The sequence below is a fragment of the Periophthalmus magnuspinnatus genome, chromosome 1 (assembly GCF_009829125.3).
Source record: "Periophthalmus magnuspinnatus isolate fPerMag1 chromosome 1, fPerMag1.2.pri, whole genome shotgun sequence".
NCBI classification, from domain to species: domain Eukaryota; kingdom Metazoa; phylum Chordata; class Actinopteri; order Gobiiformes; family Gobiidae; genus Periophthalmus; species Periophthalmus magnuspinnatus.
In genome coordinates this window covers 5,533,554-5,561,311 of record NC_047126.1, presented here as the reverse complement: position 1 = coordinate 5,561,311, position 27,758 = coordinate 5,533,554, and the positions used below count along the sequence as shown (strand labels likewise).

Genomic DNA, 27,758 nt, shown 5'->3' with positions numbered 1-27,758 from the left:
ATAATACCTCAAAATCTGCGGAAAATATTTTTACTTTTTAATCTTAAAGTATATTTTTACTCAAGTTGATTTTTTCATGTGATAGTATTAGAGTATTTTTTGCTCCAATATCTGTACTTTTACTTTTATTATTATTATTATTATTATACAATATATTATTATTATTATTATTATTATTATTATTATTATTATTATTATTATTATTATTATTATACAATATATTATTATTATTATTATTATTATTATTATTATACAATATATTATTATTATTATTATTATTTATTTAATAATAATAAAGGTATACAACATTTGTGGCATTATAAAACAGTTCCACAATAAAAACTCAGAACAGACAGAGTATTATGAAGGAATGCAGAAAGATCGTCTATTAGATTTTAAAGTTTTATAGCATCTTTCTTTTCCATAAAACTTACAGATGGGAAAAAAGACTAAGTTCTTTATGAAACTTCAGTACTTCTTCCGCTACTGCTTACGTTGCTTACACGTTACCAAAATAAAGTTCTGAGTTCACGGCGTAAGTGAAATACGAGACTTTTATTTCGAAAGGTCACGCGCCGGAAGTCAGCGGGGGCCGGTTGAAGTAGTGGCACAGCACCATCACGAGCCCAGTCAGACTGAATGTGCCTCTCAGACTGAGCTGGCGCTGACTCCTCAAGTCTCTCCTTCTTTTCTAGTCTTAGTTTGATGTTTTCTGTACTTTTCCCCTCCTCTTACGATCGAAATCCACGCTCATTTTGAGAACAATCATCATCCTCAGCAGTGTTTCAGCTGTGAGTTCCTGTAGAAGTTTGGTCTGTCGAGTTGGCAAAGGTAATTAATTAATAGTTCGTTGTTAAAGCTAGCTAGGTGTGGTGGATTGCTGTGATTTTTCTTTAACTGCACTACTGTCTACGTGCTATTAGACATTTGACAGAACAATTAAGCGGTTGTAATTATGTTTAATCACAGAAATAGATCTAAATCACTAACCTCAAACTGATCTGGCAGCAGCCTTGTGTAAACTAGGTGACAGGTAAATGGGATAAAGAGTCGTTTTCATTTCTCTTGCAGTAGACGTAGGTAAGTCCAATGAATGGCCCCTTATTCCTTTTTATGGCAGGGTAAAGTGGTGCTGCTGGTGCTGGGATAGCTGGGTTTTTTGAATGGTAGGGTTAAAAAACAAAATAAAAGCAGTAGGTTGGATTATGTGAGTTGCCACATAATAAAATAAACTTTGCTTCCTCTTAATACAACTTCCTTTGAATGTTTCTCAGACCTTTTCCTCTGCTTTCTGTGTTTTAGCTGCAGGTCTTTGATAACATCTCCTGTGATTGTTTACATAGCCTACAGCAAAACGTGTTAAAAATGTATTTGATGGCTGTATTCTTTGTTGGTTTTATCTTTCTTTTCTGTCTAATTTGATAATGCATAGAAACAATCATATACAGAGATCTTGTTTGGGCAGTTACTAAGCAAACTTAACCCCACCTTTAATTAGAGATCTCAGAAGCTACTAAGATACAAGTCGGCAGTTGGTTTTGGAAATTAACCAATTCTTCTATAATCTTGTGTGTTTTTGCAGATGTTCCAGATAAAGAGGATCTGTTGTATTGGTGCTGGGTATGTCGGTGGTCCCACGTGTAGTGTCATTGCTGAGATGTGCCCTGACATTACAGTGACTGTTGTCGATGTCAATGAATCCCGTATCAAAGCCTGGAATTCAGACACTCTTCCCATATATGAGGTATTGTGTTTTTCATTGTAGTCTCTCTTTTTTGATACATTTGACAGCTAAAACAATACTTTTACTCATACTGGTCATGCACACTTAATTAATTCCATATGCTGTGTTGCAAGTCTGCGTCATCTCTGGCCACAAACTATTACATCAGCCATTTTTTTTACTTCAACAGACATCCAGCCTTTGAATGAATATTTCTTGACTCATGTTAGTTTGTTGTAGTTCATGGGCTTTTTATCATTCCTCTTTCAGCCTGGTCTAAAGGAAGTTGTTGAATCATGCCGGGGGAGAAATTTGTTTTTCTCTACTGACATCGACTCTGCAATCCGGAACGCTGACCTTGTCTTTATCTCTGTGAGTTCACACATATAGTATTTTCAGTTTGAAAATATATTGAATCCACTATCATGAATGAATGTTTCCAGGTGAACACTCCTACCAAGACCTATGGGATGGGAAAAGGCCGTGCGGCTGACTTAAAGTTCATTGAAGCCTGTGCTCGGAGGATTGTCGAAGTGTCCGATGGCTATAAGATTGTCACAGAGAAGAGCACTGTCCCTGTTCGTGCTGCTGAGAGCATTCGGAGAATATTTGATGCCAATACCAAGCCAAGCCTTAATCTACATGTGAGTTTGGCTGTCCTCATTTCTTAGACCTGTTTGCAAATTCCTACACGTTCATCTTCTGTCTCAGGTGCTGTCCAACCCAGAGTTTCTTGCTGAAGGAACAGCTGTGAGAGATCTAAAGGATCCAGACCGTGTCCTCATTGGTGGAGATGAAACGCCAGAGGGTCAAAAGGCAATCAAGGCCCTCTGCGCCGTTTATGAGAACTGGGTCCCCAAGGCTCGGATCATTACCACAAATACATGGTCATCCGAGCTGTCCAAACTGGTAAGTACTGCTGGGTTTGATTTATATAATTTTATAAATCAGTACGGGTTTATGGAGCTCAACAGTGACTCCCCACTGATTCCAAAAGTGAATTTCATTCAATTCATTTTTTCCATAGACGTTCTGTTAAACAAAAACAAAAAAATCAACTGTGGTGACTGTAATAACCACAAGACCTACAATTTCATTTTAAATCTGTTTCTGAAACTTTATAAATCACTATGAATTTTAAGTATTAATTGATTTAAATGTGCTCTTTGTTTTTTAAAACAACCACATGGGTCATAGGTCACATAGCTGGTTAGCCTCTGTTGTGCTCGTAGTACTTGAATTATTGGATTATGTATGGAAAATTTACTTCTGGAACCACAGTGAGCTTCGAAGTGGCTGTTGAGTTCCATTGAAATGGGGGCAGCTGAAAATATTCTATTAACTGTTATACAGTTAGTAGCCCCTTAGTTTATTTTTCTCTCTGCCTTATCACTTATACACTGTCATTATTGTGAGTGTTTGAAAGTTTTTTTTTCCTTGGACAATTTTAGGCAGCCAATGCATTTTTGGCACAACGCATCAGCAGCATAAACAGCATTAGTGCACTTTGTGAATCCACTGGAGCTGATGTTGAGGAGGTCGCTAAGGCCATCGGTATGGACCAGAGAATAGGCAGCAAGTTCCTCAAAGCCAGTGTTGGTAAGAGACTCGAGTCAAACTGGGTTAGATCTCAATATTATAGGTTAATAACACAATAACACTGTTTCTTAGGCTTTGGAGGAAGCTGTTTTCAGAAGGATGTGCTCAACCTGGTTTACTTGTGTGAGGCTCTCAACCTTCCTGAAGTTGCCTCCTACTGGCAACAGGTAACAACTGTGCATTTTCTTCTAGATTTATAACTTCAGACTTTTTAATGTGTGCTTTGTTTTATGTTGTAGGTGATTGACATGAATGAATACCAGAGAAGGCGCTTTGCCTGTAGAATTATTGACTGCCTCTTCAACACAGTAACAGACAAGAAAATAGCTCTTCTTGGTTTCTCTTTTAAAAAAGACACTGGGGACACAAGGTATCTGGAATTAGATTCAGTGATACAGTAGTACCATAGTTTACTATCTTAGAATAGTCTACTAAATATAAATAGTAATAATACTGTTTCTTTACCAAAGGGAGTCTTCCAGTATTTACATTTCAAAGTATCTTATGGATGAAGGTGCCAAGCTGTTTATCTATGACCCCAAAGTCCTCAAGGAACAAATCATCCATGACCTCTCCCAGCCCAGCATTTCAGAAGACAATCCAGAGAGAGGTAAACCCTCAGTCTCATACAGAATAATGAGAATATTCTTGACAAATGGTTTGTGCTCATTTCTTTCCATCTAGTGTCCCAACTGGTGACGGTCACCTCTGATCCCTATGAAGCTTGCCAAAGTGCTCATGCTTTGGTCATCTGCACTGAATGGGACATGTTTAAGGTAAAGAAAAACATCTTCACCAGACATAAATCTAGTTGAAATGGTGTTAATTTAAGTGCTTTACAGGAACTTGACTATGAGAAAATTCATAAGAAGATGTTGAAGCCTGCTTTTATATTTGATGGTCGAAGAGTGTTGGATCATCTCCATCCTTTGCTCCAGAACATTGGTTTTCAGGTGAGCCTCTTAAATATCCTGAACCAAACCTTAGATTTTAAATGAACATTTTAGAAAATATTGATGTAATTCTCTCTGCAGATTGAGACCATTGGTAAGAAAGTCGCAGCTACAAGAATCCCCTATACTCCTGCCGCTGTAGGTCCCCGGATTGTCCCCACTGAACCCCCTCCCAAAAAAGCCAAAGTCTGAATTTCTCACACATTCCTCACTCAGCAATTTATTGCTGGTCACTACTGTCCCCTTCAGTTGGACCTGGTCCTTAAGATGCTCAACAGGCACTAATTGCCTTCTTAACTTGCAATTATTGCATTACTTTTCACTGTGACCAGGTCGAATGTTTCTCTAACAACAACAACAAACCATTCCTGGCAAAAAAGGCTTTGTATTACAATTTATTAGCATTTCTTCTTAGACATTGTATTAACAATGCATTTTTTTACAATTAACATGTCATGTATTATTGATAAAGAAAAATATACATTTTAAAAGTATTTTTATAAATTGTGTATAATTCATGTCTTCTGTATTGCTGAATTTGTAAGGGCCAATGCAATAAAATAAAAGTATTGAGTCCATTTTTTTTTTCATGTCAACAGTTTAGAGAAGTTAAACTTCAGAAACTCAAGAATCCCGTTGATATGAAATCAAATATTTACTGACCACGACAATTCATCTAGTTGTGTGTGATAAATATATATATGTATATATATAGTGAGGTAATATTCATCATTCAGATCTGCTTTTGCTTCCATGTGTTTTTAATAACTTAATTTATGTCAGTGTTATCCACAAATACATGGAGACAAAGACGAGACCTTGAGATGTCCTTGTCTCAAGGTTTTACTGTCCCTGCCCTGAAGACATCAAGGGATCAAACAGTCTGTTGTCTAAAAGTCATTTTACAAGTTGTGCACCAGAGGGCAGAGTGTGAATAAGATAATAGCAGGTCAGGACATCCCAGTGGCAGCTGTAGGCTACAAATCTCGGTTGTCTACAGAGCTCACGGATCTCTCTAAAGTTTGTAAAATGGTTAGTTCCTCTGAGTCACATGGTAACTGGTCTATCCCACTTAAAGATTTGACTGTGCTCTGGACCTGTCCTGATACAAACATTTTTGTGTGAATGTTGGTATATTGAGGTATTAAAATATAGTGAAAAAGGGAAATCTTAGACTTTAAAGCATCTTAGTTTCATTCTGTTCCCTCAGCTTTTCTTTTGTCAAGCAGGTTTTTCAGAAAGAATTCACCTGTAAAACACGCAGTAAGAAACATTCATGTAACACGATGCTACACTTTTGTAAGCACTAGTAATAGAATTGAATGAAACGCTGAACTTCTCTAGTCATACCTGCTTTGTAGGAGGATCGCACCAGGGGTCCACTGGCAGTGTACAGAAACCCCATGTCATTCCCAACCTTCTCCCAATGAGCAAACCTCTCTGGAGTGACGTACTCATCCACCTAAATCCAGACAATATCTGGTGACCCTTTTCAGATATACAAATGACATGTGATGTGAACAGTTTGTTGGGCATGTGTATACCTTAAGATGACGTTTAGTTGGCTGCATGTACTGCCCCAGTGTTAAACAGTCAACACCAGCTTCTCGCAACTCTGCAAAAAAAAAAAAAAAAAAAAAAAAATCAGAATTCCAAACATTTTTGTACGTTATTCCAAAAAATATTAAAGTTGCCTATGCACAAACCTGTCAGTGTATTTTGAATCTGTTCATCTGTTTCCCCCAATCCCAACATGATAGACGTTTTTGTGAGCAAAGTGGGTTTAACTTTCTTCGCATGTTGTAAAACCTTCAAAGATTGGTCAAAGTTTGCCCTGGGGTCACGAACATACCTGATAAACAGAGGGACACAGAGAAGTGAGTTTGCACAATCTTAAGCTCCAGCTGTTGGAGGATGAACATGCAGTGCTTAGTACCTTTGCAGCTCGCGTACAGTTTCAACATTGTGAGCATACACATCCAATCCTGACAATGCAATTTTCTCCACTGACAACAGGTCACCACGAAAATCAGGTGTTAGACATTCAACTAAGATTTTTACATCCCTAAATGTAGATAACAGGAAACAAGAACTCATTTTTCACATCACAGAAAAGGGTAGGAAAAAAGTAATATCCTAAAATACCTCTCTTTTATGTTGGAAACTGTTTTAGCAAAGTGTTCCGCCCCTCCATCTGCAAGGTCTTAGAAACACACTTCATGAATTTAATATACCATTACCTCTTAAGATATTTTACTTTTTTAATTTTATGAAATACCATCTCTGTCCACCGATGTTAGAACTACATAGTCGAGACCCCAGGCAACAATTGCCTTGGCAGTATTGTAGGGTTCATTGGGATCAAGAGGAGGAGGCAGACGGGCTGTTTTTACCGAGCAGAACCTGCAGCCGCGAGTACATGTGTCCCCCATCAGCTAAATATGGAAAAGAATATAAGCTACTTAGAAGGAGGAAGCAAAAACATAATTTAATGCCATTATGAAAGAGTTATAGAAGTCATAAATTGAATGTGCTGAATGTTAAAATAATGAAATGTAGATGTCATTAAGTATAGTGAATATATACGTGAGCCTACATAGCTTTTGAGGCTTGAAATAAAATCTGGTTTGTTGAGAAAATGCCTGACTGACTGATTTGTCAATTAAAAATAGCAGAGTACATTGATCACAGTGTGTAACATAATAATATCAGTATTATTATTGACACTTAAGTAGTACTCTTTAGATAATGTCACCATAATTGTTGCTGTTGCAGTAGAATACTCTCCTCCTCCCCAGCATTCCCCGATGTTGGGACACCTGGCCTCTTCACATACCTAAAGACAATAAATGGTGTTGAAAACACCCAGGGAAATATTGGAATCTCCTGCATAGATACTACACTCACTGTGTGAAGGTTAAGGTCTCGCAATGTGTTTTTGAGTCTGTTATAGTTCTTCCCTATAGGAATCTCAGTCTTGAGCCATGGAGGAAGCCGTAATCTGTCAGAAAATACAGACATAACAGATATAATAATTAATAAATATTGTGGGTTTGCTGATATGATATAGAATAATAAAAAGGTACAAAGTCCCTAACATTGTATTAATCTATAAACACAGCACAATAAACAGGGGCTTGACATTGTTCATCAAACAACATTCTGATTTGACCTTTGAACTCTAAGTTTTACCTTTCTCCTTTCTGCCTCTTCAGGTTGCCTCTATACTCAGCCCATTTGCTTTTCTCTGATAAATCTCCAGAAATAAAGTCTTGAAGATTGGGCCCATCATCATCCAGGATCTCCTTCTTTCTGTCGGCACGTTGTGGGGAGGACTTCACTACAGTTGACAGATTACTCGTGTAAACCTTTACACAGGAAAGAGGCAATTTAAAAACAGAATGTGACTGTGACAGAGACTGGTGGTACCGACCTAACATTAACATTCATTTACTACATTGTTTATCTAGCTCTCAATCTATTCTCAACTCCAAGCACTCTCAGTTTTAACATTATAGTTACAGTCTTATTATGGTGACTCAAGTAACAGTACCATGTGTGATAACAATGAATTGATCGTCTTGTTGAGGGATAATGCTGCGTTTATGTGATTTTACTGGGAAGGACATTACACTTCCACATCACACACACCACATAACTAAACACCAAGCAAGTTGTGACAACTTCAGAGGAGCTGAGGCTCGTTGTGTCAAACTAGTACAGGTTCCTCACCCGGGAATACAAACAGATATTTATCATAAACTTTTCTTTATCTTTATTTATACAGGGAACCCAGTGAGAGCACTTGGGCTGTTTTTCATGAGCTACTGTGTCACCAAATTAGCTTTTCCTTGAAGTCTATTCCATTTTTTGAAGCAAAACAGTTAAAAAGTGAAAATACTTACTGCAGGACTACTTCTGGACGTCCTCAATAATTGACTGGTGGAAAAACGACCTGCCAAACAACAATTTTGTATAAACAACGCCATGGCTAGCTTAATGTCATTGGATAACACTGATTTCTTCTTCTTTTAATACATTTCGGCAGACTATACGCTACAATGCGCAGTGCTGCCCCCCCACCGTCGTTACAGGACATTACAGTCTCACATTGGACAGTGCTGTCAAGGGGACAGATGTTTGTCCTGCGCTGTTCAGCTGTGAGTCCGTGTGGATGATGTTGAGCTCTCTGGAGGATGAGTTTATAACGCAGGATCTAGATGCATTTAATGATTTGCAGCATAAATGAGGCTGAATAAGGGTGAAGTATCACACTCAGAGATATCATGATCTCTGCCACATTCGGCACATCTTCTACTGGCCCTGTACGCCACAGCCATGTGACCAAATCTCTGACATTTGAAGCACCTTAATGGGCTAAACATAAACCTTCACCTGAAAGAAGACAACCTTATATTCAGACACATATTTAACTATCTTAATCTTTCTGTTTCCTTCTACAGGTAATAATCAGCCCTATCCCTATTTCTATTCACTCTGTCCATGTCACCTCCAGATGCAGAAGACATAACCAGAAGGTGACTGGAGCTGGACAAACGCTGAAACACCATCGTGCCGGGCCTTAAAACGCCGTCGGCTGGTGTCCCACAAATGCCTCCTCAACTCACAGAAAACCAGCAAAGCGCAAACTCACTGACAGCCTAAGTTTAACCAAGTTATCATGCAACAAAACGGCAAGAATCACGCGCCCCTGCCCGGTTCACGCGCCGCCGCACACCCGACTCCATAGATCAACTGCTTTAGTCTTGTGTTTCTTTAGTCTTGTGTTTCTTTAGTCTTGTGTTTCTTTAGTCTTGTGTTTCTTTAGTCTTATGTTTCTTTAGTCTTATGTTTCTTTAGTCTTGTGTTGCGTACACAGAGCATTAGCTAAGATAGGTAAATAACAGTTTGTATATGAATTAACTAACACTTTTGATCAAAGTGAAAACATTATTGTTACGTTCTCAATATATATATATGTGTGTGTGTTATTTTTATAACTATAGCGAATATGGGAGTTAAAAACGTTTAAAAGTCGGATTTTATTGATTATAATGCCTGATGACGACACGTACGTATACTACATTTGCGTCATTACGTCCTAGCTTCCTCCTTTCCTCTACTACCGGCGAGGTGAGGGAATCTGGAATTTTTCTGTCCAAACAAAATCTAACTCCATCTTTCATATTGAATCAATAACTTTTACGTTTTTATTATCTACATACACTTTAAAAGTTGGTCATCACAACAGGCCCTGTATTGTAGCTATTTGTATAGCAGATTGCGAGTTTGATTAACATTATCCCCCATACGTTTACTCTGAGGCCTGCATTGTAGCTACATGCTAAACGTGTTAAGTGTCAGTAGTTTCTAGAGTTAAACGTCGCTTTCTTTCTCACTTCTTGACCATTGAACGTACGTTTTATAGTGTGTATTTCGGTCGCGCTACTTGCATCTTCTGTACGATTTGTACAACCAATGCCGTGGGGTTTATTTTTATAGTGACACTGGGCTAGTTTTTAACCATTACATGTTTGTTTTGTAGAATGAAGACCATTCTCAGCAGTCAGGTTGTGGATATCCCTGATAATGGTGAGTTTGAGTAAGTTGATGTCGTGTGTGCTGTTATTGTTTCTAACAAATTGTTTTTTGCAGTGGATATTAAGTTGAGGGGCCGGACAGTGACTGTCAAAGGGCCCCGTGGGAAACTTGTCAGGGAGTTCAACCACATAAACCTGGAGCTCTGTCTTCTGGGCAAGAAACATAAGAAGGTGAATTTAATCTTAATGCAATAATATATTTTGTAGAAATTGCTCAGTAGTGATGACATAAAGAGTGTCTTGTTTCTTGGGGTAGTTGCTTATTGTGACTTCCAAAATAATATGCTTTTGAAGTAGTTCCATCTTTTTCAGAGTTATTAACATTCATCTGTTTTCAGCTGCGTGTGGATAAATGGTGGGGTAACAGAAAGGAACTGGCCACAGTCCGCACAATCTGCAGTCATGTCCAGAACATGATCAAGGGAGTCACTTTGGTAAGGAATTTTAATTCAATATTGTAGTTGATGCTTACCTTCTTGCCAAAAAGGAAAAATATCTTTAGCATGCTAATTTGGATCATTAACTAATGTGGGCTCCTCATTTTTCTTTAAACCAGTGTATTAAAGTGATTTATAGCAAAATCCCATCTCGTAGAGCAGTTCTCAAAATTTTGTATTTCTTTTCTTTAGGGTTTCCGCTACAAAATGCGCTCTGTGTATGCCCATTTCCCCATCAACGTTGTTATCCAGGAGAATGGAACAATGGTGGAGATCAGAAACTTTCTGGGAGAGAAGTACATCCGCAGGGTTCGAATGAGGGCTGGTAAGTACACAAACATGAGCGCCTGTTCTTTGTTTATGGCGACAGTGACTCAGTGGTGTCCCAACCTGAAAGTTGGTGGAACAATTATGCTTTCATGTTGGACAGTTTGGCTGGGAGGTTTCCCTGAGTGCAGTGCTCGATCACCCGACCTGTGTGCCCAACCAGGGACGGGAGTTGAGAATTAGCTCTTGCTATAAACTCTATATGCATCACATCAGCTGCAATGTTCATGTTGTAACTATGTAAGATTGCATTGTCCCTGTCAAATAAATATATAAATAAATGTGCTTTTGGTTGGATGCTGAGAACACACTTTGTATCTGTGACTCAGTAATTTGTGCATAAACCTGCCCATTTATGCCAAACTTAATGTTCACTTGATACAGAATGTTTTGTGATCAATCTTAATTTGTTGTGTATTCCATTTTGACTTCCTCCAATTGTCCTCTTTGACCTCACACTCCAGGTCATTTGCACTGCTTCCAGAATTGCCATTTGATTTGGTGCAGTTTTCAGACTCAAAAAGTCCTATTTACAATTTCAGACATCACTAATGATAGCGGTGTGTGAGTGATATGTGGTTGTCAGAGGGGCTGATGTTGCAGATTGGCAGAATTGCTTCACTCAGTCCACTTGAGGGAGCTGTGGCTACAGAGTGGAGGGAAATAATACAACATAAAGTGCTCTGGGTGTCTTGAAATGTGCAATATAAATCCGTTGCTTTATTACTCATGTTTAACTGAGTGTGAAGTGCTTTTTAAAATGTATTAAGCTTGAATCCAGACCCATCAGATTAATGACAAACTTAAATGACAAGTATGAAGTATCGGAACATTCCTTATTGAACATCTTATGCACAACTTGAGTGCAGTGATATGACCAATAGGGGTTCTGTCATGCAACCTGTGTAAATTCCACTCTAATCAGTGGAGTGCTTAAAAAAAATTAACCGAACAATTTTTTTTGTGCAGGTGTGTTGTGCGCCACGTCTGCAGCCCAGAAGGATGAGATTGTGCTGGAGGGTAATGATATCGAGCTGGTGTCAAATTCAGGTGTGTAATTTAATTTTAATTGATTCACTTTTGTTGTGCTCATTTTTATTCACCCAGTCTTTTTTTTTTTTTCTTTTCCAGCGGCTCTGATCCAGCAAGCCACAACAGTAAAAAATAAGGACATCAGAAAATTCTTGGATGGTATTTACGTTTCCGAGAAGGGAACTGTAGTGGAGCCTGAACAATAAAGAACTGAGCAAAAATGTTATGTCAGCAAAACTGCAGTGATTGATTCCCAATAAATGCTCAATAAAACCCACTTTTCCATACCTAGGTATTTTATTTATACTTCTGGGTATTTTCAAAGTGAAATGCATTTGAGTTACCAGGAAGTGCAATGCAGAAGCGACAGTTGGGCTGTACTGATTTCAGTGGTTTGAGTTTTTTGCAGATTGCCTTTTATGTGCCATTAAACAAACTAGGCATAAAATGGCTTTTTTGCTGTCCAGGAGCTTTTTATTTTTATTTTTTTAAAACAACAAATGTCAAACTTACTCTAAATAGCCACCATGATTACACCAGTTTTGTACCCTGTTGATATAACAGAGGAATAGGAAATTTCTCCCTATTGACATGGCTTGTTCCATTTCTGGGCTACACAGCAACTAAAAGATGGATTTTACTGGGAAATGAAATGGGAACCAACTGGTTTCCAAGGATAGGTGACTGTTTAGTACAGCATTAAACTTGTCTATCTTTATTTCTATGGTGATGAGCCAGGAGTGCCATCAGTGCATGGGAGGGACAGTTGTGAATCTTTGTAATTCTACTGCAGCTGTTTGTGTACCTTGCCATTTAATTGCTGCATTCTTATGTTGCCAGTGCCTGCTGCTGCTGCACTCTCAGTGAGGAGTGGCACGGTTCAAATTGGGCTTAAAACAATAGTGGCTTACTTCAAAGCTGAGGTACTTGTGAGAATGTAAAACAAGTCTCAGTGTATGGAATTTAATTATTTAATTGATGTAAAGCGCGCGCGCACACACACACCCACACACACCCCCACACACACACTAGAGACAGCTGTGATCTTCAGCAGGAAATCACTGATTAAAATAAGTCTACAGTTTAAGAGCATTACTGTTAGTATTATTAGGAGTAGTATGAGTGTATATACATTTGTAGCTCCATGATTTTTAATTTACATACAGTGTTATTTTAATAAATCCATGATAATGACGTAATTACGTAACCAGTTATACGTCATTTCTAAGCGACAGCAGGACTGTGCTTCGCGCCAAACAGTGGATTTTCTTATTATTCTGACAACAAACTTGGCTGCAAAGTGAAGGAATAAAAGTCTCTCTAGCAATGGTAAGTGAAGCAGTGGCATGCACGAGTATCTCAATATAATATAACAGATTTAACCTTGCGATTAGATGTAGTGTATTTAATTTAATCTTGTTGAACTCGTGTTGGGCCAAACTTTCCCTTAATTAGCTGAAGATAAGATGGTGCAATGCAAAAAACAGTTGACCTGCTAAAGTGTTTGGAGGATGTAAACCATGCTCTGTACGTGCACAGTGTGTTTAGTCCAGATGTGCTTATTCTTGAGTCTTTGTGACACACTGACAGCTCTTTGCTCTACAGGACATCAGGCGGTTCTTTGCACCCACGACTTCCAAACCTGCAGTGCAAAAAACAGCCCCCAACGGTAAAAATAACGTTAAGTCAGATGACAAGAAGAGGACGACCACCTTGTCTTCAGACGAGGATGTCAATATTCAAAAAAAGACAAAGGTTACTGTCCCTAAATATGAGGAGGTTTTCTATCAGTATTACTTTTTCTATTTTTATAATTATTATTTTTTTTATTCCAGGTTTCCAAATCAGGAGAGAAGCGTAAAGATGTTGAGAAAAAACGCAAGAAACGTGCAGTAATAGAGTCAGGCAAGTACTGTACAAAACTCTGAATGATACACGCAATTTATTTGTGTTAGTATTTATGAATTGCATTTATGTCCCTTTTCTAGACTCCGAAGAGGAGAAGGTTGTGAAGTCAAAGAAGTCTCCTAAAGTGAAGCTGAAGGAAGAGGAGCCTCTGAAAAAGGATCCAGTTCAGTATGTCTCAGAAACAGGTAAAGGTTTTTGATGAAAGTGTCCAAGTTTTGCTCTTTTGCTAGATGTATTATATATATGACATAATGTTTCTTAATGAATTCTTAATGAAGGTCTAATCACTTGTTCTCTGCAGATTCAGACAGTGACAACTTTCAAACCTTGAAAAGGGCATCTAAAGCTAAACAGAATGGCAGTGGAAAGACAGAAAAGACAGAAGATAAAAAGCCCAAAGAGAGCAGCAAATCTCCTGTAAAGTCTTCAACTCAAGGGAAAACTGTGTTAAAGTCTCCTGTCACCCCTAAAATAGCTCCACCTCCTAAACCTAAACAAACCCCGACTTCAGTCTTTGACTATTTTGGCAGCGCGTCCATTCAGCGCTCAGATAAGAAGCTCGTAGCAAGTACCAAGCGAAAGGCTGTGAGTGTTTAACTGTATTACTGCTTTTTATGCTTATTTCTTTACGGTGTGTGTTCACGGTGTGTGTTCACGGTGTGTGTTCACGGTGTGTGTTCGCGGTGTGTGTTCGCGGTGTGTGTTCGCGGTGTGTGTTCGCGGTGTGTGTTCACGGTGTGTGTTCACGGTGTGTGCAGCCTATTGAAGATGCAGACGATCTCAGTGATGAGCAAATTGCTAGACAACTGCAGATGGAGGAGGACATGGAGGTATGGGTTAGGTTAAACTATTCCGAGGTCAAATACCAACAATGTGTTTTTCTAATTACAAAGAATAAATGACCTTTGCTGTCTTTACACAGCTGGAAAAGCAGGTCCATGAAGATGAAGAGTTTGCCAGAACCCTTGCTATGTTGGATGAAGAACCATTGGCTAAAAAAGTAATTTACTTTTTTCTATGAATAGTACTAGTACTACCTTATATTTCTTACCATCCTGTATGTTTTCCCAGGCCCGTAAAGGCCCTGATGATGTGAGGTCCAAGAATACCACGGAATCTGCTTCTGGTTCTAAAAGTACTCCAGTAAAGCGACAGCAGAAAGAAAGCTTGTCAGAGGATGTCATTGCTCCATCGCCAAAGAAAAGCCCTGTCAAAACCAGCTCTAAACTTGCAATGTTAAAGAAGAAGGAGGAGGATAAGGAAATGTCAAAGAATAAAATGATTGTTTCACCCAAAAAAATAATCTCTCCTAAAAAAGAGAGTGTTTCTTCAACTCCAGAGAAAAAATTTACACCCAAATCAGGAACAGCACTGACTTCTCTACATATCTCTCCAAAGAAAGCAGAGGTGAGAAAAATTTTGTAAATGATAAAGTTGCTGTGCAAGCTATATTACAATTTAAATTTTTATACTAGAATACAAGTACAAGTCCTGAAGACTCAGAGAAGAAGAAGGGCAATGCTTCAGCTTACAGGAACTACCTTAACCGTGATGGTCCAAGGGCTCTAGGCTCCAAAGAAATCCCACAGGTAATAACTGTATTTAGGGCAAATTTCTGCTCTTGGTTTGTTCATCATAATTTACCACTGACTGTGATGGACTTCGCAGGGAGCTGAGAATTGCCTGGAAGGTTTTGTGTTTGTGATAACAGGAGTATTAGAGTCCATGGAGAGGGACGATGCCAAATCACTTATTGAGCGTTATGGTGGGAAGGTGACAGGCAATGTTAGCAAAAAGACCAACTACCTGGTCCAAGGGCGGGACAGCGGTGTCTCAAAGCTTGAAAAGGTTTGTTCCTTTGCTAACATCAAACTGGAGTGATTTACTCTTTTATCAGCCGTAGTTTAATTAGATTACATTTGCCAAAAAGGGGCAATAATTTCTAAAGCATTTCCTTTTATTTGACATTATGGCGTATTTCTTGAATTAACTGATGTGTTATATTTTGAGGCTGAAAGCTTTGGTACCAAGATTTTGGATGAAGATGGTCTGTTCGAGCTCATTAGGACAAAGCCTGGGAAAAAGTCAAAGTATGAAATTGCTGCAGAGACAGAGGTTAGTGCTGACCTTTCTTACACTCAGCATTAACTGAACTCCTCCATGTGTATGTGTAGAGAAGACAGTTGTAAAATAATGTTTTATATTCTGTTAATTATATTTCATTTTTTACTCATTTATTTAAGGCTAAAGCCTCAAAGAATGGAACTCCATCTACTCAAGCAAAGAGAACTCCCAAATCCCAGAAGATCTCTCCCTCGAAAGGCAACTCCAGATCTCCTCAAACTCCCAGTCCTTCTAAAACCAGCCTCTCCCAGGCCCATAGTGCTCGGGTGGGTCTATCAGGCACTCCCTCTGGGAGAGGTTCTGGACAGACTGCCCGGAGAGGCCTGGGTCTTTCATCATCCTCTTCTAAAGATCCTTCATCGCCAACAATATCAGGCGAAGGAGCCAGTTTGCTCTGGGTAGACAAGTATCGGCCACGATCTCTCAAAGCAGTCATCGGTCAACAGGGTGATCAGAGCTGTGCAAATAAACTTATGCGCTGGCTGAAAAACTGGCACAAAAACCACAGTGGTGGCTCATCCAAGCCGGCAGGTATCAGACACTCAACACACCTGACTAGCAATCACTTTTAAGTAATGGCACATCTTTCAAAATGGCTCTAAATATGTTTTGATGTGTTTTCAAGTTGCAAAGTTTGGTAAATTTGGAGGAGGAAAAGACGATGGCTCTTCATTTAAAGCAGCTCTTCTTTCTGGACCTCCTGGAGTGGGGAAGACGACTACAGCCGTACTGGTTTGTGAGGTCAGTCCTGGTATTTGAGTATTGTATTCACAGCAGCTTTAGGAATGTAATTTTAATTGTTATATTATTTAACTTTATGATTTTAGGAACTGGGCTACAGCTATGTGGAGATGAATGCCAGCTGTACTCGTAGCAAAAACAGCCTGAAGGAAGTTGTTGCAGAGTCACTCAATAACACAAGCATTGAAAACTTCTATAAGGGTAATTCTACTGTTGTGTATTTAAAATAAGAGTTCATAGACTTCTAATAATACTGGTGGTTTTTAGGCACATCTCTAAAAGTAAGCAGTAAACATGTCCTCATTATGGACGAGATCGATGGCATGGCGGGAAATGAAGACCGAGGGGGCATACAGGTGTGAATCCTGTTTGTGGAGAAAATTATCTGTTGTTTTTTTTTCTCCTAATTACGTTGTCAATTTTACAGGAAATGATTGGCCTAATCAAAACATCAAAGGTTCCTATCATTTGTATGTGTAATGATCGCAACCATCAGAAGATTCGGTCTCTTGCCAACTACTGTTTTGACCTGCGTTTCCAAAGACCTCGAGTGGAACAGATAAAGGTAAACATGCATTTTTTCAGATACTTCTACAACAAAAACCACATGTTTGGTCTGTGAAGAATGTTGTGATGCCATGTCACCCAAAGCTACTCTCTCACTTGACTTTAACAGGGGGCCATGATGTCCATAGCTTTCAAAGAGGGGATCAAAATCCCTCCCCCGGCTCTCAACGAAATTATTCTTGCATCGAACCAGGATGTCCGACAGGTAAACTGAGTTGTATATTTTTCTCTAAAGCCAGGTTCAAATGCCATTGCACTGTTTTATTTGTATTTCCCAGGTGCTCCACAACCTGAGCATGTGGTCTGCCAAAGACAAAGTGATGACTTACGACCAGTGCAAATCTGATGCAGCCAATGCCCGAAAAGACATGAAGCTGGGTCCATTTGATGTTTGCAGAAAAGTGTTTGTCTCTGGGGAGGAGACGGCTCATATGAGCTTAATTGACAAGTCTGATCTCTTCTTCCATGACTACTCACTAGCGCCACTCTTTGTTCAGGAGAACTACCTCCATGTGCGCCCTGCAGCAGCAGCGTGAGTCACACACGGCACACAAAGAGATAAAGATGCTTTCAGAGTTGACCTCGTCTTTCTTTTTAGTGGTGATCTCAAATCTCACTTGATGTTGATCAGTAAAACGGCTGACTCCATCTGTGATGGAGACATTGTTGACAGGATGATACGTTCTCGTCAGAATTGGTCACTATTGCCCACGCAGGTAAAACAGTTTTTTACAAACAAGTCCTTAGTCTTTGTCCTCCTCAAGTGAATCTTTTTCTTTTTGTGCTTCAAGGCCATATATGCCAGTGTGTTACCGGGAGAACTTATGCGTGGTTACATGAGTCAGTTCCCCACTTTTCCCAGCTGGCTTGGCAAAAACTCATCTACCAGTAAACATTCTCGCATAGTGCAGGAGCTTTCTTCTCACATGAGCTTAAAGTGAGTAACATCTACCACCCAGTCACACACAATAAAAACATTGTTAAACAACTTCAAGTAAAGCACTTTCTCTTTCCAATTGACACAGGACGCACTGCAGCAGACAGGCCGTGAACCTGGACTACCTTCACTACTTACGAAAGGCACTTTTGAACCCCCTTCAGAGGTACGGGGCGGAGGGGGCAGGACAGGCTGTGCAGCTCCTGGATGATTACCAGCTCGTCAGGGAAGACGTGGACAGCATGATGGAGATCAGTGTCTGGGGCAGTCAGCCTGATCCCTACTCCAAACTTGACTCAAAGGTCAGTTTTAAGTTTACAGTAACACATTTTGTTCAGAAGCAGAAAAAGAACATAATTTTTGCACATGTCGGTCAGTGTAATTTTTCGAGCAGCACTCAAGTGTAATGTAAAATGTGCAATATTTGGCAAGTTTAAAGCCCAGTATTTGTCTAACTCTTGTCCTGGTACTGTACAGGTGAAGGCGTCTTTTACTCGTGCATACAACAAAGAGGTCCACCTCACTCCATACTCCTTACAAGTGGTTAAGAAAGGCCGTCGTGGAGGAGGTGGAGGTGAAATGGAGCTAGGAGAGGACATGGATACTGAAGTTCGAGAGTCAGAAGATGAGGGAGAAAACCTCCAAACAGATGCCATGATCAAAGTAAGTAACATTTATGGTGTTTATGAAATAATCAGTTTCTTTATGGTTTGTGTTTTATCGGCCCACAGCAAAAGAAGGCAAAAGCCACAAAGGACACTAAAAAAGAGAAGACTGAAGTCTCTGGTAAAGGCAAAGGAAGAGGGAAGGGCAAGGTTAAAAAATAACCTTTTGAAAGAGACTTGAATCTACGGTTACTTCCTTTTGCACTTCCAACAATATCCAATTAGTGGTGATGCCATATTAACACCTGCCCCATCTGTACTTAATGGCATCATATCTTCTGCAATGCGAGTGGTGTTTTTATACTTCTATTTCACTGTCTGAATGGAACGAATAATGATCCTTCCACCGCTTATCATGTCTACACGTCATGTACACATTTTAGGAGTGAGTGGAGTGTAGAAGAGGCTGTAAATAATGTGACAATGCCATAAAGGACTGTTAGCTTTTACTTAAAATAGCAGCAGCTGTAGATTTGTTCTTTAGCACTGATCACAATTTGTAAATGAAAAACGTTTGTATCAATACAGAATCTGTCATGACATTTGTTTTCTTAAAAACAGTTGAGTTCAATATAAAAAAATGAAACGAAACAACCTATTTGTCACAGCTTTTTTATTATCAAAACATTCACCTTCCAAAAATAAACCCACAAATAATACGACTACATGGCTTTTGGCTTACATTGATTTAGTAATAACTCCATTCACACGTCAAAGAAGGATATGCTCCTCATTGATCTGGCTCTTCAGTCTTGAGGTATCCAGAACAGTCCGTGATCTTTTTAATTTGTTTTACATCCAAAGGCTCTGAGCACATGGGGCACACTGTCTCTGTCTCCAACAACCTGGTGGAGAAATCAGCATTAGTTTTTTTCAATCATTTTGACACACATTCCAAAACTTGACACCCGGAGCAAAAGTTCAGTTCATGTTGGCACAACCTTATATCCATTTAAACTTTAACTCTCATATCAGAACTAAATGCTTTTTGCAACAAGAAACACAACAGTCAACTACCAAAAACAGATTGCAATAGGACAGAACTGAGCACAGGGATTACAATATGAAGCAGAGATTTGAAAATGGTGCTTTTGTTTTGTTCCCTAAATGATTATGTAATATTTCACACATATTTACAGCATTTACCTCACTCTCAAACCATCAGAAACGGTGTGTTACTGGTCCTACAGGTCTCTGACTCCCTCACACTACACACAGCGTCTGTTGCATCCTCCGGCCTGTGTCTGGATGATGGTTAGATAAGTTTATAAATCTGATGACTGTTTATATTTTAACCAGTGTTTTCAGTTTTGCTCAAAATGTACTTTTTCAAACATTCTGTTGTGTGAATAGTTTTGCAAAGTGGGCAAACGATTTGCCAAAAAGCAAGTTAAAAACAGCTTTTATTTGGCTGCTGACAAGAAAAAAGAAATGACTTTAATTTATCGTAACATTTGTTTTTGGGTGTAAACTAGTTGCAAAACAAAAACATGTTTTGTTAAGAAAGGTGATGAGTTGGATACAAGAAAATATATTACCAAAAAGTTTAAAACTGCCCTGTGGGCTCTTAATAAATAAGCGACCCACAATGCATCAGTTTTTTGTATAACAGGATGGTAATTGGAACTGGACTTTAAAGCATTTCAGTCAAAATTCAGGCTTAATTACTTACAGGATGAACTGAGAATAGAGGGCAGGGAACTCGCAGTGAGGGCAAACAGACCAGTCCTCCTTCAGCATATGACGACCCTGAGAAACAGAAAACATGTGAGTTTAGTATTTATTTTTCCAAAAGACAAATTTAAAGGAACAAATGATGTTACTGTTGCTATGCAGTATGGCAAGTTGTTTTTGCAAGAAATGCAAAGGAGGTCATTCTGTGGTAACTGAAAGCCACAGAAAGGGCAAGGCGTAGTTTCTTCCTCCAGCTCTGATGTATCTGGACGCCTAGATACAAGATAATTCAAACATTAGATAAAATAAAACATTAGCCCCATATCCAAACGAGTGAAGATAAACTCACCGAACCATGGCCTCAATCTTCTTCCTGTACTTTGGGTCTATGTCGTTGCGGTACTCTGGTCTCATTAACATTGCAGCAAAGCTAAAAGCTGAATTCTTCAACCCAGCGCGGTGACACTCAATGACGGCAGAGGTCAGGATGGGAACAACATCTGGACACAGGATGTGGGAATTCAGGGTTGTTAAAAATAAAAATATAATTGACATGATAAAGATAATAGTTTAGACTTACGTGCTGGAAACTTGCTGATATTATTACTGACACGAATTAGCATCCGGGCCCCTTTAAGATGGTCTCCCCTTTTTACATGTACCTAATTGACACCACACACAGTTCAGCTCACAGGGTTAACTTCCAATTTAATACACATGTTATTCCAAGTCTCAGCTGCAATGACCTTAACCAACAGATAGGAGTGGAGGATCATTAAGTTGGTAGACATCTCAGACGGTATCCTTATTTTCTGGGCTTGCAGCTCAGTGTACATACTAAAAAGTACATCATGGGCATTTCGGTAGTTTCCTGACATATAAACACATTTTAGTTAGTAACTGTAAATTAAAATGCACCCTTTGTTTAAGATATGGCCCATACACTGTACCTGCTGACTGCTCTTCTCTTGCGATGATGATAGCAGTGCGAGCGGCCTCTCTGTACTGCTGCAGTGCCATGTAGAGACGAAACAGGTACTTGGCATCCTGAAGTGAAGTGACAAAAATATTAAGATTTCATTTTGCCAGTGTGTCTGAAGTCACTTTGTTTTCAGATATTTTTAAAAGAGCCATGTTATTAACTTACCCTGGGAACACCATCACTCTCTCCCATTAGGTAATCAATGAGCTGTGTTGTCAGTGAGGCGTCTTTTGCTTGGCCCACCTGAAATAGCAGTAAAATGCTTGGTGAAAAGAGTTTTTTTTTTTTTTATTTGAACTGTGTAACGCCTCTTACAGTCTCTATGGCCATCTCAACAGCTAGGTTGTCTTCTGTGTTTGGGCACTTGAGGAAGTGCTTCAGAGCCTGAGACATAAAATCACATTGTGAATATAGGGTCACACTCTATAATACAAAACTTTAGGTTAGTGTCTTACTCTGCTGTATTGTCCACACTTCTGAAAGAACTTTCCGGCCAGCAGGTGTTTCTTTTCCCCCTCGAAGTAAAGTGCGATGCTCTGGTAGTCCTCCTGTGTCGCTTCGGAGCCTGACCGCACAGAAAAATACACGTGTAACTGTTATCAGTAAAACGTGCATTGTTACAAAAATATAAATATGCAGAGACTTCAGGTAATAAAAGACTGACCAATGATTTCTGCATAGACCTCCATCTGTCCGTGCTGCTGTGCCAGCTGAAATGCTTCGTCATTACACTGGGAGAGTACGAGGAAATGTATAGCTGAGGCATAGTCATTCAAACGCAGGAAAAACCTGAGGTCAAGAACATGTGAGGTCACAGTCACAGTGAAAAGGATATTACCTTAAAACTTATGGGTGCCTCTTATTACCTCGCAACCATTTTTGCTCCATCAATGCTCTGTGTCTCCCGGACAATGCGAACAGCGTCCTCTGGGTTGTTCAAATGGTCCAGCAGAACGCGGATCATATTGTCCCAGTCTTTGGCACTCTCATAAGCCTGAGTTGCCTCTTTGTACCTTTGCACAGTCAAATGACAAATGGATACATAATTTTAACAAGCTTGATTAATTAATAATAAACAATAACTAATAACAGACCAGGCAGACTCACTTTCCGTCTGCCTCCTTTGCTTTGGCATATTGCAAGTGAATTTTTGGGGAAGACACATTTGGAAGCAGCTCTCCCACTTTAGTCCTAAGAAAAAACACAAGACAAAGTCACAAGTGAACAAAAGTTCTCAAGTTATTGCACATTATGAAATCATATTTTCTTACCAGTTCTTACACCGAATATAAACAGATGCAGCCTTATCATAATATTGCCCTTTTTCATAGAGCTGAGCAGCTTCAGCAAATTGCTGGTATGACAAAGTATAAATAGTTACCAAACAATATAAACACAATCAGCTTCATATCAGTGTTACTACCTTCATGCTCTCCAGGATGGCTCCACACTCTTTCTTCAGGACTCGACTTGGATGCTGCACAGCTTGTGCAGAGCCTCTCCTGATGTCCCCCATCCTAATGGACATCCTGGCTACTCCAGCTTGACACACCTCATCATGCTCCTGTTGTGCCAGTGCAAAAGTTTACTTTCTCTATATATATCTATCTCTATATATCTATCTCTCTATCTCTCTATCTATCTATATATACACACACATATACATACATATATACATATACACACACACACACACACACACACTAAACAAGGTTATTTATTCTTACTTTATTGTCATGTGTCATTCCTTTCTCATAATGTGCCAGTGCATTCACATAGTCTCCACTGGAAAGGAAATTAAGGGGTCATACTTTTTTTTTTATATATAAAATCATTTTTAAAAAGATGTACAGAGTACTCACATAAACTCAAGATGAACAGCATATTCCTTGGAAATAAAAGGAATCTGGTCTTCTGCTAAACTCTTGGCCAGCAACAGAGCACTGTCCCAGTGTAGCAGGTCCCTTCTCATCTGAACCAAAAGCAATAGCAAATAAGCATTTAGACTTAGACTGCCATAGTAAGTATCTGTCATATGCGCTGTTTACCTCCAGGGCAGCATTTGGGCAACTTGAGGAAAGGTAAAGGTCTTGTGCCTGATTGAAGTCACCCAGAAACATGGCCAAATGACCAGCTAGCAAATTCCTGTCCTCAATGCCCTAAAACAATGAGAGGTAAAAAAAAAAAATCTGATTGTGAGGAGCACGATAACTGTAAATGTAAAAAGTCAAATGGTTTTGTACAGCAGGTGTTGTACCTGAATGCTCATCAGTGACATCACCATACCAACATTGCAGTTCATTCGATAGGTTTGAATGGCCAGCTCAATCTCCATGTGCACAAGGCAGGCTTTACCCATCTCATCAAAGTCTTTGTCATCGCCCCACGCTCTGCACAGTTCTTGAGCATCATGAAACCTAGGAAAAAGTATAATTACACCAAATGTATGAACATTACAAAAACATGTAACCACTAAAGTTTCAATTAACTGAAATTATTGGCTCAAACCATCCGCACCTCTTCAGCATCAGTGCATCATTCAAGTGCTTTTTGAAGTCATCTGGTGACTTTGCATCTTTTTTGAAAGAACTTTTTGGAAATGAGTGTGTACTCAGGGTGACATTGCTGGTTTTTCCACTAGCTGTTTGACAGGTCAGCTCTCCATTGTATAAGAGCAAAGGCTTCTGGGAAAATAAAAGAGGAGTGCTTCCAACCAACACCACCCTGGGACCTGACCAAAAATAAAATATTATAACTGTAACCAATATACATTTTTTAAAAGTTTACAGTATTTAATTTAGATGCTTCAGTTACTGTACCATATATAGTGGTTTTATGCAGGGCGTAGGTGTGGACTTTGTCATAGTCATATGCCACAAACACCCCTCTATCGGCATGCCAGTTGTCCCAGAGCACTCCTGTGATGGTCGGTGAGAAATTAGGGAGCTCAAGGCAGACGTCAGTTGCCTAAATAACACATGAATTTTGCAAGTCACAGTATGCTCTTACTGATAAACAGTTGCTGTAACATTTACATACATTTGAAGGAGACAGTAAGAATCCACCATTCTTGTCATCAATAAAAACTATTCGTGATCCATTCAAATCTGGAAACACTTTGATCACACCGACAGAGTGCTCGTAACAGCACGCCTTTTCCCAGTCCTCCACCAGGAAACACATAATATGACCTAACTGACAAGAAAATAAAACATGGTAAAGAAAATGCCCTGTGCGCAAAAATGTTACTTCAGATGTTGCATACCAAATATATCTATTATAAACTATTCTCTAATAATGAAAAAATATCTTTTTACATTTGTTCCATAATAGAGGAAATCGTTGGTCAGAGCATGACATAAAATCCGTCCTTTTCTGTCATCATCTGGGAATAACTTCATTTGTCTCTTCTCTTCCTGGTCTCGGCCTTCAATCTGCACTCAAACAGATGCCTCTTGAATAATGTAAATTAAGTTAATGAAGTTTATAAAAACGATTTATTCACCATGTGCAGTTGAACCTTTCCCTCAAACAGCGCAGCGGCATATTCAGCATTAAGGCACATGTTGGCTATTGTACCCAGATATTCAATGTCCTTCAACTTTTTAAAACCTGAGTAAGAGTTTGAAGTTTAGTGTTTTAGGAATCACATCAAATAGTATGGAACAGTATGGCACAGACCAGGTTTTTGATCGTCTATAGCATAAAACCAAGCTCTGTTGTTCATTCCCACTGCCACATGGTATGGGCCCACTGCAATAAAAGTTGGTTCAACTTCCACTTCAATAACCACAGGATTCTCCTGAAAAAGTCAGTAGAAATGGTCTAGTATAGAAACAAACCAATAAAATAGCAATGTACCTACAATGTAACTTTTACAAACACTGTCTTTTCTTAATACATATAATATGTAAATGTATTCTCACCCCTTCCACCTGATTGAACACAGTAACCTCTAACAAAGAGGTAAGAAAAGCCATTCTGGTTCCAAAGCTGTCACCCAGGATGGGCAGCTTAGTGAGGAAAACATGAAGTGTTCCTTTTTGAGTGGATACAGCCAGTAGTTGACCATCGTCTGTCCAACTAAGCTGGTCCAGTCCTGCAGAAAAAAAGGCTGGGATTCATAAGAATACAAACTCCAAATTCTTTAATCCAAAAAAGAAAGCTACCACACCTTTGGTTTCATCATCCAGCCGAAGTAAATTGCTTATATCTTTAAGGTCAGAAAGCTCGTGGATCTTTATTCTGCAATAACAAATATTGTTATGTCCAAGTAAAACATTCAGTTAACTTGATAAAGTCATGCACATACGTGTTGTCCCCACAAGAAGCAGCCTTGTTTAAAGTTGAAGAGATGGCCACACTGTTGAGACAATCTTTATGATTGCGTGCCTGGTAAAGTTCCTCACCTATTTCTCTGCTGTGGGTAGAGATCACCACAAAATATCCATTGGAAAAACCAATGAGGATGTAACCATCGCCATACCTAGAGGTAACATAATATTTACAACTATGGAATTCACAACAACTGAATCTGAATCTGTTAAAAAAAAGTACCAGCAATAAGATACAATATGCCCATAGTGGCGCTGAAAAGCCAAATGTGTCCTGTCCTCTGGGTCATTAATGTTGAACAGAACAAGTATTTTCTTGTCCACAGAAAAACTTATCTGAAGAACAAAAAACACTAACTTTAAAAAAAGGGTAAAAAAGAAAAAAAGAGTAATAAATAAACAGCAGTATTATAGGGAAGAAAAGAACTTACAGTACTCTCACCATGCGTGGATCTTTCATCAGTTTTTTTTACAGAAAAGTAAATTTCAGCTGGTTCACCACGTAAAGTTGTCTAAAGAAATGAATGCATGCACAACAATAGAAATCAATCAGTCTTTTCTATTTGTATGTGTGCTACAAGAACAACAGTACCTGTCGAATTGTGTCCCCTTCATGATTACTGATTGTAAGAGTGTTGTCTTCGCTTCCTAGAGCCAGAAGATTTTGAGAGCTCCAGCAGCCACATGTTATCTTCTTGGTATGTTTACCTAAAACAAAACAGAGACATGTGAGGCAATAGAAAGAATATCATACAGCAATGTACAAATGTGAGGATTACCAAGTACAGGAATCTTGCGTGTTGTCTGTGGATTATAAATCAGTAGATTTCCTTTGACAGTTCCAATGGCTAACAGAGAACTTGTTTTTGACCACAAAATGAGGGACATTTGATCTCTGAAGTAAACAACACATTTTCATTTATTTTAAAAATCACATAGGGCTATTGAAAATCATTCAACACTAACTTCATTCCACTCTCTATGTGAGAGGTTTTATTGACACTAGCATCCCAAAGGTGAACAGCGTTGGATTTCGCAGCTATCACAGCCAGAGTATCTCCATCTTTATCCCAGTCCATCCCCACGCAGCGGCTGCACACAATAACACAAATGACATTAAAATAGCAGTTTACTTTTTAAAATGATTAAGTCTGTAAACTTACCCTGGCAGACTGAGCTCTGCCCACTTGTGTCCATGACGGTCAAATATTTTCACAGTGTTATCATGTCTGACAGATTTGAAAGAAGTATTGAGCCTCAATAAATTGGTTTTGATGTTATAAAATAAAATAATGTACTCACCCTGCCACAGCAACATAATTACCCAGACTTTTCTGCCACCTATAAAGTATGTTGGATCCTGCCCAGGCTTTGTCCGCAAGCACAAAAACACTCTGCACATGAACAGGGTCAGTGATATTAGCGCTTAAGAGAAGCACATTTGTTACACAGTTAGCTACATTTGTGTTAGCGGAGCATTACATAGTCTATGTATTTCATAAGTAGTTAATGTTATACTTTCATGCGTATGTACATCCTTTAAATATGACATACACCCCCTTTAGTGTTCAAAACACGAGACTTTTACTCTGTTCGTGTGAATATTAGCAAACACCTAGCATCCCCGTTAGCCAGGAGCAAGATGAAAATGTATCGATTAATCAACCGAGTTTTACATTTTGCTTTAGAAATAAAAGAAAAAACTTCTCCTAGTTTAACTAACCTTCATGGTTGTAGCATTTATTTTCCGAAAGGAAAGAAACACTTTCTATCATAGCATCTTCGACGTTTCGATCAACCCATAATGCTTCACTCCAAGCGTCTGCGGAAGTACTGCGATGTCATAGCAACAGCCCTAGCAACCGTGTAGCAACCGTGTAGCAACCGTACGCACCCGATCCACGCCCAGCTCTTCAGGCACCGTCGAGTGACACATGTCTATGAAAAACACATCAATCTGTGGTTATACTTTAGTGATTATACATCACTGAGAGAAAGCCTAGACGCACTGACAGCATTAACACATCGGCCAATGTGTTTTATTCAGTAGATTTTGTCATCTATCTCAATCCAGTGATCTTTTTAATACATTACGCAATGTGCACTGTAAATGAGCTGGAGTGTTATTATTTTTCACACAGACGCAGACAGAGGA

At 39.1% G+C, this 27,758-nt stretch overlaps 5 protein-coding genes across 5 annotated transcripts; 3 read left to right on the top strand and 2 right to left on the bottom strand.

Annotated features, from left to right (window-relative positions):
* Window positions 1-584: 584 nt before the first annotated feature.
* On the top strand, window positions 585-4,848 carry ugdh (UDP-glucose 6-dehydrogenase). The gene is made up of 12 exons (XM_033966587.2): window positions 585-831; window positions 1,583-1,744; window positions 1,994-2,095; window positions 2,167-2,367; window positions 2,435-2,632; window positions 3,175-3,322; window positions 3,395-3,489; window positions 3,562-3,692; window positions 3,793-3,932; window positions 4,007-4,098; window positions 4,165-4,275; window positions 4,357-4,848. The coding sequence occupies exons 2-12, from the start codon at window positions 1,583-1,585 to the stop codon at window positions 4,465-4,467; spliced, it is 1,491 nt and encodes a 496-aa protein (XP_033822478.1). The 5' UTR covers window positions 585-831; the 3' UTR covers window positions 4,468-4,848.
* A 63-nt stretch (window positions 4,849-4,911) lies between these two features.
* lias (lipoic acid synthetase) lies at window positions 4,912-8,305 on the bottom strand. Its single transcript, XM_033966600.2, has 11 exons — window positions 8,181-8,305; window positions 7,468-7,643; window positions 7,183-7,276; window positions 7,031-7,111; window positions 6,554-6,710; window positions 6,421-6,478; window positions 6,212-6,340; window positions 5,982-6,127; window positions 5,820-5,890; window positions 5,626-5,737; window positions 4,912-5,524 (listed from the first exon to the last, which is right to left on the bottom strand). Exons 1-11 carry the CDS (start codon window positions 8,262-8,264, stop codon window positions 5,469-5,471), a joined length of 1,164 nt encoding a protein of 387 aa, XP_033822491.1. The 5' UTR covers window positions 8,265-8,305; the 3' UTR covers window positions 4,912-5,468.
* Window positions 8,306-9,410: 1,105 nt separating this feature from the next.
* Window positions 9,411-11,958, top strand: rpl9 (ribosomal protein L9). The gene is made up of 6 exons (XM_033971847.2): window positions 9,411-9,867; window positions 9,931-10,046; window positions 10,214-10,309; window positions 10,505-10,637; window positions 11,609-11,689; window positions 11,771-11,958. The coding sequence occupies exons 1-6, from the start codon at window positions 9,822-9,824 to the stop codon at window positions 11,875-11,877; spliced, it is 579 nt and encodes a 192-aa protein (XP_033827738.1). The 5' UTR covers window positions 9,411-9,821; the 3' UTR covers window positions 11,878-11,958.
* Window positions 11,959-12,982: 1,024 nt separating this feature from the next.
* Window positions 12,983-19,122, top strand: rfc1 (replication factor C (activator 1) 1). The gene is made up of 23 exons (XM_055225609.1): window positions 12,983-13,000; window positions 13,277-13,432; window positions 13,507-13,576; window positions 13,660-13,764; window positions 13,881-14,164; window positions 14,338-14,409; window positions 14,502-14,579; window positions 14,651-14,986; window positions 15,055-15,168; window positions 15,248-15,427; window positions 15,590-15,694; window positions 15,823-16,234; window positions 16,329-16,444; window positions 16,531-16,645; window positions 16,712-16,800; window positions 16,872-17,009; window positions 17,121-17,216; window positions 17,290-17,543; window positions 17,610-17,727; window positions 17,803-17,948; window positions 18,037-18,250; window positions 18,426-18,611; window positions 18,680-19,122. Exons 1-23 carry the CDS (start codon window positions 12,998-13,000, stop codon window positions 18,773-18,775), a joined length of 3,483 nt encoding a protein of 1,160 aa, XP_055081584.1. The 5' UTR covers window positions 12,983-12,997; the 3' UTR covers window positions 18,776-19,122.
* A 92-nt stretch (window positions 19,123-19,214) lies between these two features.
* wdr19 (WD repeat domain 19) lies at window positions 19,215-27,422 on the bottom strand. Its single transcript, XM_033972470.2, has 36 exons — window positions 27,327-27,422; window positions 26,906-26,997; window positions 26,767-26,832; window positions 26,570-26,695; window positions 26,383-26,498; window positions 26,196-26,311; window positions 26,035-26,115; window positions 25,827-25,939; window positions 25,582-25,755; window positions 25,444-25,514; window positions 25,196-25,368; window positions 24,951-25,071; window positions 24,775-24,881; window positions 24,587-24,703; window positions 24,309-24,464; window positions 24,089-24,236; window positions 23,787-24,000; window positions 23,527-23,686; window positions 23,318-23,428; window positions 23,132-23,241; window positions 22,997-23,054; window positions 22,693-22,833; window positions 22,541-22,623; window positions 22,377-22,460; window positions 22,136-22,282; window positions 21,934-22,058; window positions 21,725-21,834; window positions 21,585-21,653; window positions 21,435-21,512; window positions 21,238-21,334; window positions 21,034-21,158; window positions 20,868-20,949; window positions 20,637-20,787; window positions 20,437-20,560; window positions 20,286-20,362; window positions 19,215-19,458 (listed from the first exon to the last, which is right to left on the bottom strand). The coding sequence occupies exons 1-36, from the start codon at window positions 27,330-27,332 to the stop codon at window positions 19,344-19,346; spliced, it is 4,044 nt and encodes a 1,347-aa protein (XP_033828361.1). The 5' UTR covers window positions 27,333-27,422; the 3' UTR covers window positions 19,215-19,343.
* Between the last annotated feature and the right edge of the window lie 336 nt (window positions 27,423-27,758).

Bases quoted from the DNA above. Each gene is read 5' to 3' on its own strand.
- ugdh (XM_033966587.2), top strand. From the start codon at position 1,583: ATGTTCCAGATAAAGAGGATCTGTTGTATTGGTGCTGGGTATGTCGGT. The intron at 3,693-3,792 runs GTATCTGGAATT...TCTTTACCAAAG, and splicing joins AAAGACACTGGGGACACAAG to GGAGTCTTCCAGTATTTACA. The intron at 3,933-4,006 runs GTAAACCCTCAG...CTTTCCATCTAG, and splicing joins AGAAGACAATCCAGAGAGAG to TGTCCCAACTGGTGACGGTC.
- rpl9 (XM_033971847.2), top strand. From the start codon at position 9,822: ATGAAGACCATTCTCAGCAGTCAGGTTGTGGATATCCCTGATAATG. The intron at 10,310-10,504 runs GTAAGGAATTTT...TCTTTTCTTTAG, and splicing joins TGATCAAGGGAGTCACTTTG to GGTTTCCGCTACAAAATGCG. The intron at 11,690-11,770 runs GTGTGTAATTTA...TTTCTTTTCCAG, and splicing joins CGAGCTGGTGTCAAATTCAG to CGGCTCTGATCCAGCAAGCC.
- lias (XM_033966600.2), bottom strand. From the start codon at position 8,264: ATGGCGTTGTTTATACAAAATTGTTGTTTGGCAGGTCGTTTTTCCACC. The intron at 6,128-6,211 runs GTACTAAGCACT...TCTGTTTATCAG, and splicing joins ACTGTACGCGAGCTGCAAAG to GTATGTTCGTGACCCCAGGG. The intron at 5,525-5,625 runs GTATGACTAGAG...CGTGTTTTACAG, and splicing joins GCGATCCTCCTACAAAGCAG to GTGAATTCTTTCTGAAAAAC.
- wdr19 (XM_033972470.2), bottom strand. The intron at 26,696-26,766 runs GTAAGTTTACAG...TATTGTGTGCAG, and splicing joins GCAGAGCTCAGTCTGCCAGG to CCGCTGCGTGGGGATGGACT. The intron at 25,072-25,195 runs GTGAGAATACAT...TGACTTTTTCAG, and splicing joins TGTTCAATCAGGTGGAAGGG to GAGAATCCTGTGGTTATTGA.
- rfc1 (XM_055225609.1), top strand. The intron at 13,433-13,506 runs GTCCCTAAATAT...TTTTTATTCCAG, and splicing joins AAAAAAAGACAAAGGTTACT to GTTTCCAAATCAGGAGAGAA. The intron at 17,010-17,120 runs GTAAACATGCAT...TGACTTTAACAG, and splicing joins CTCGAGTGGAACAGATAAAG to GGGGCCATGATGTCCATAGC.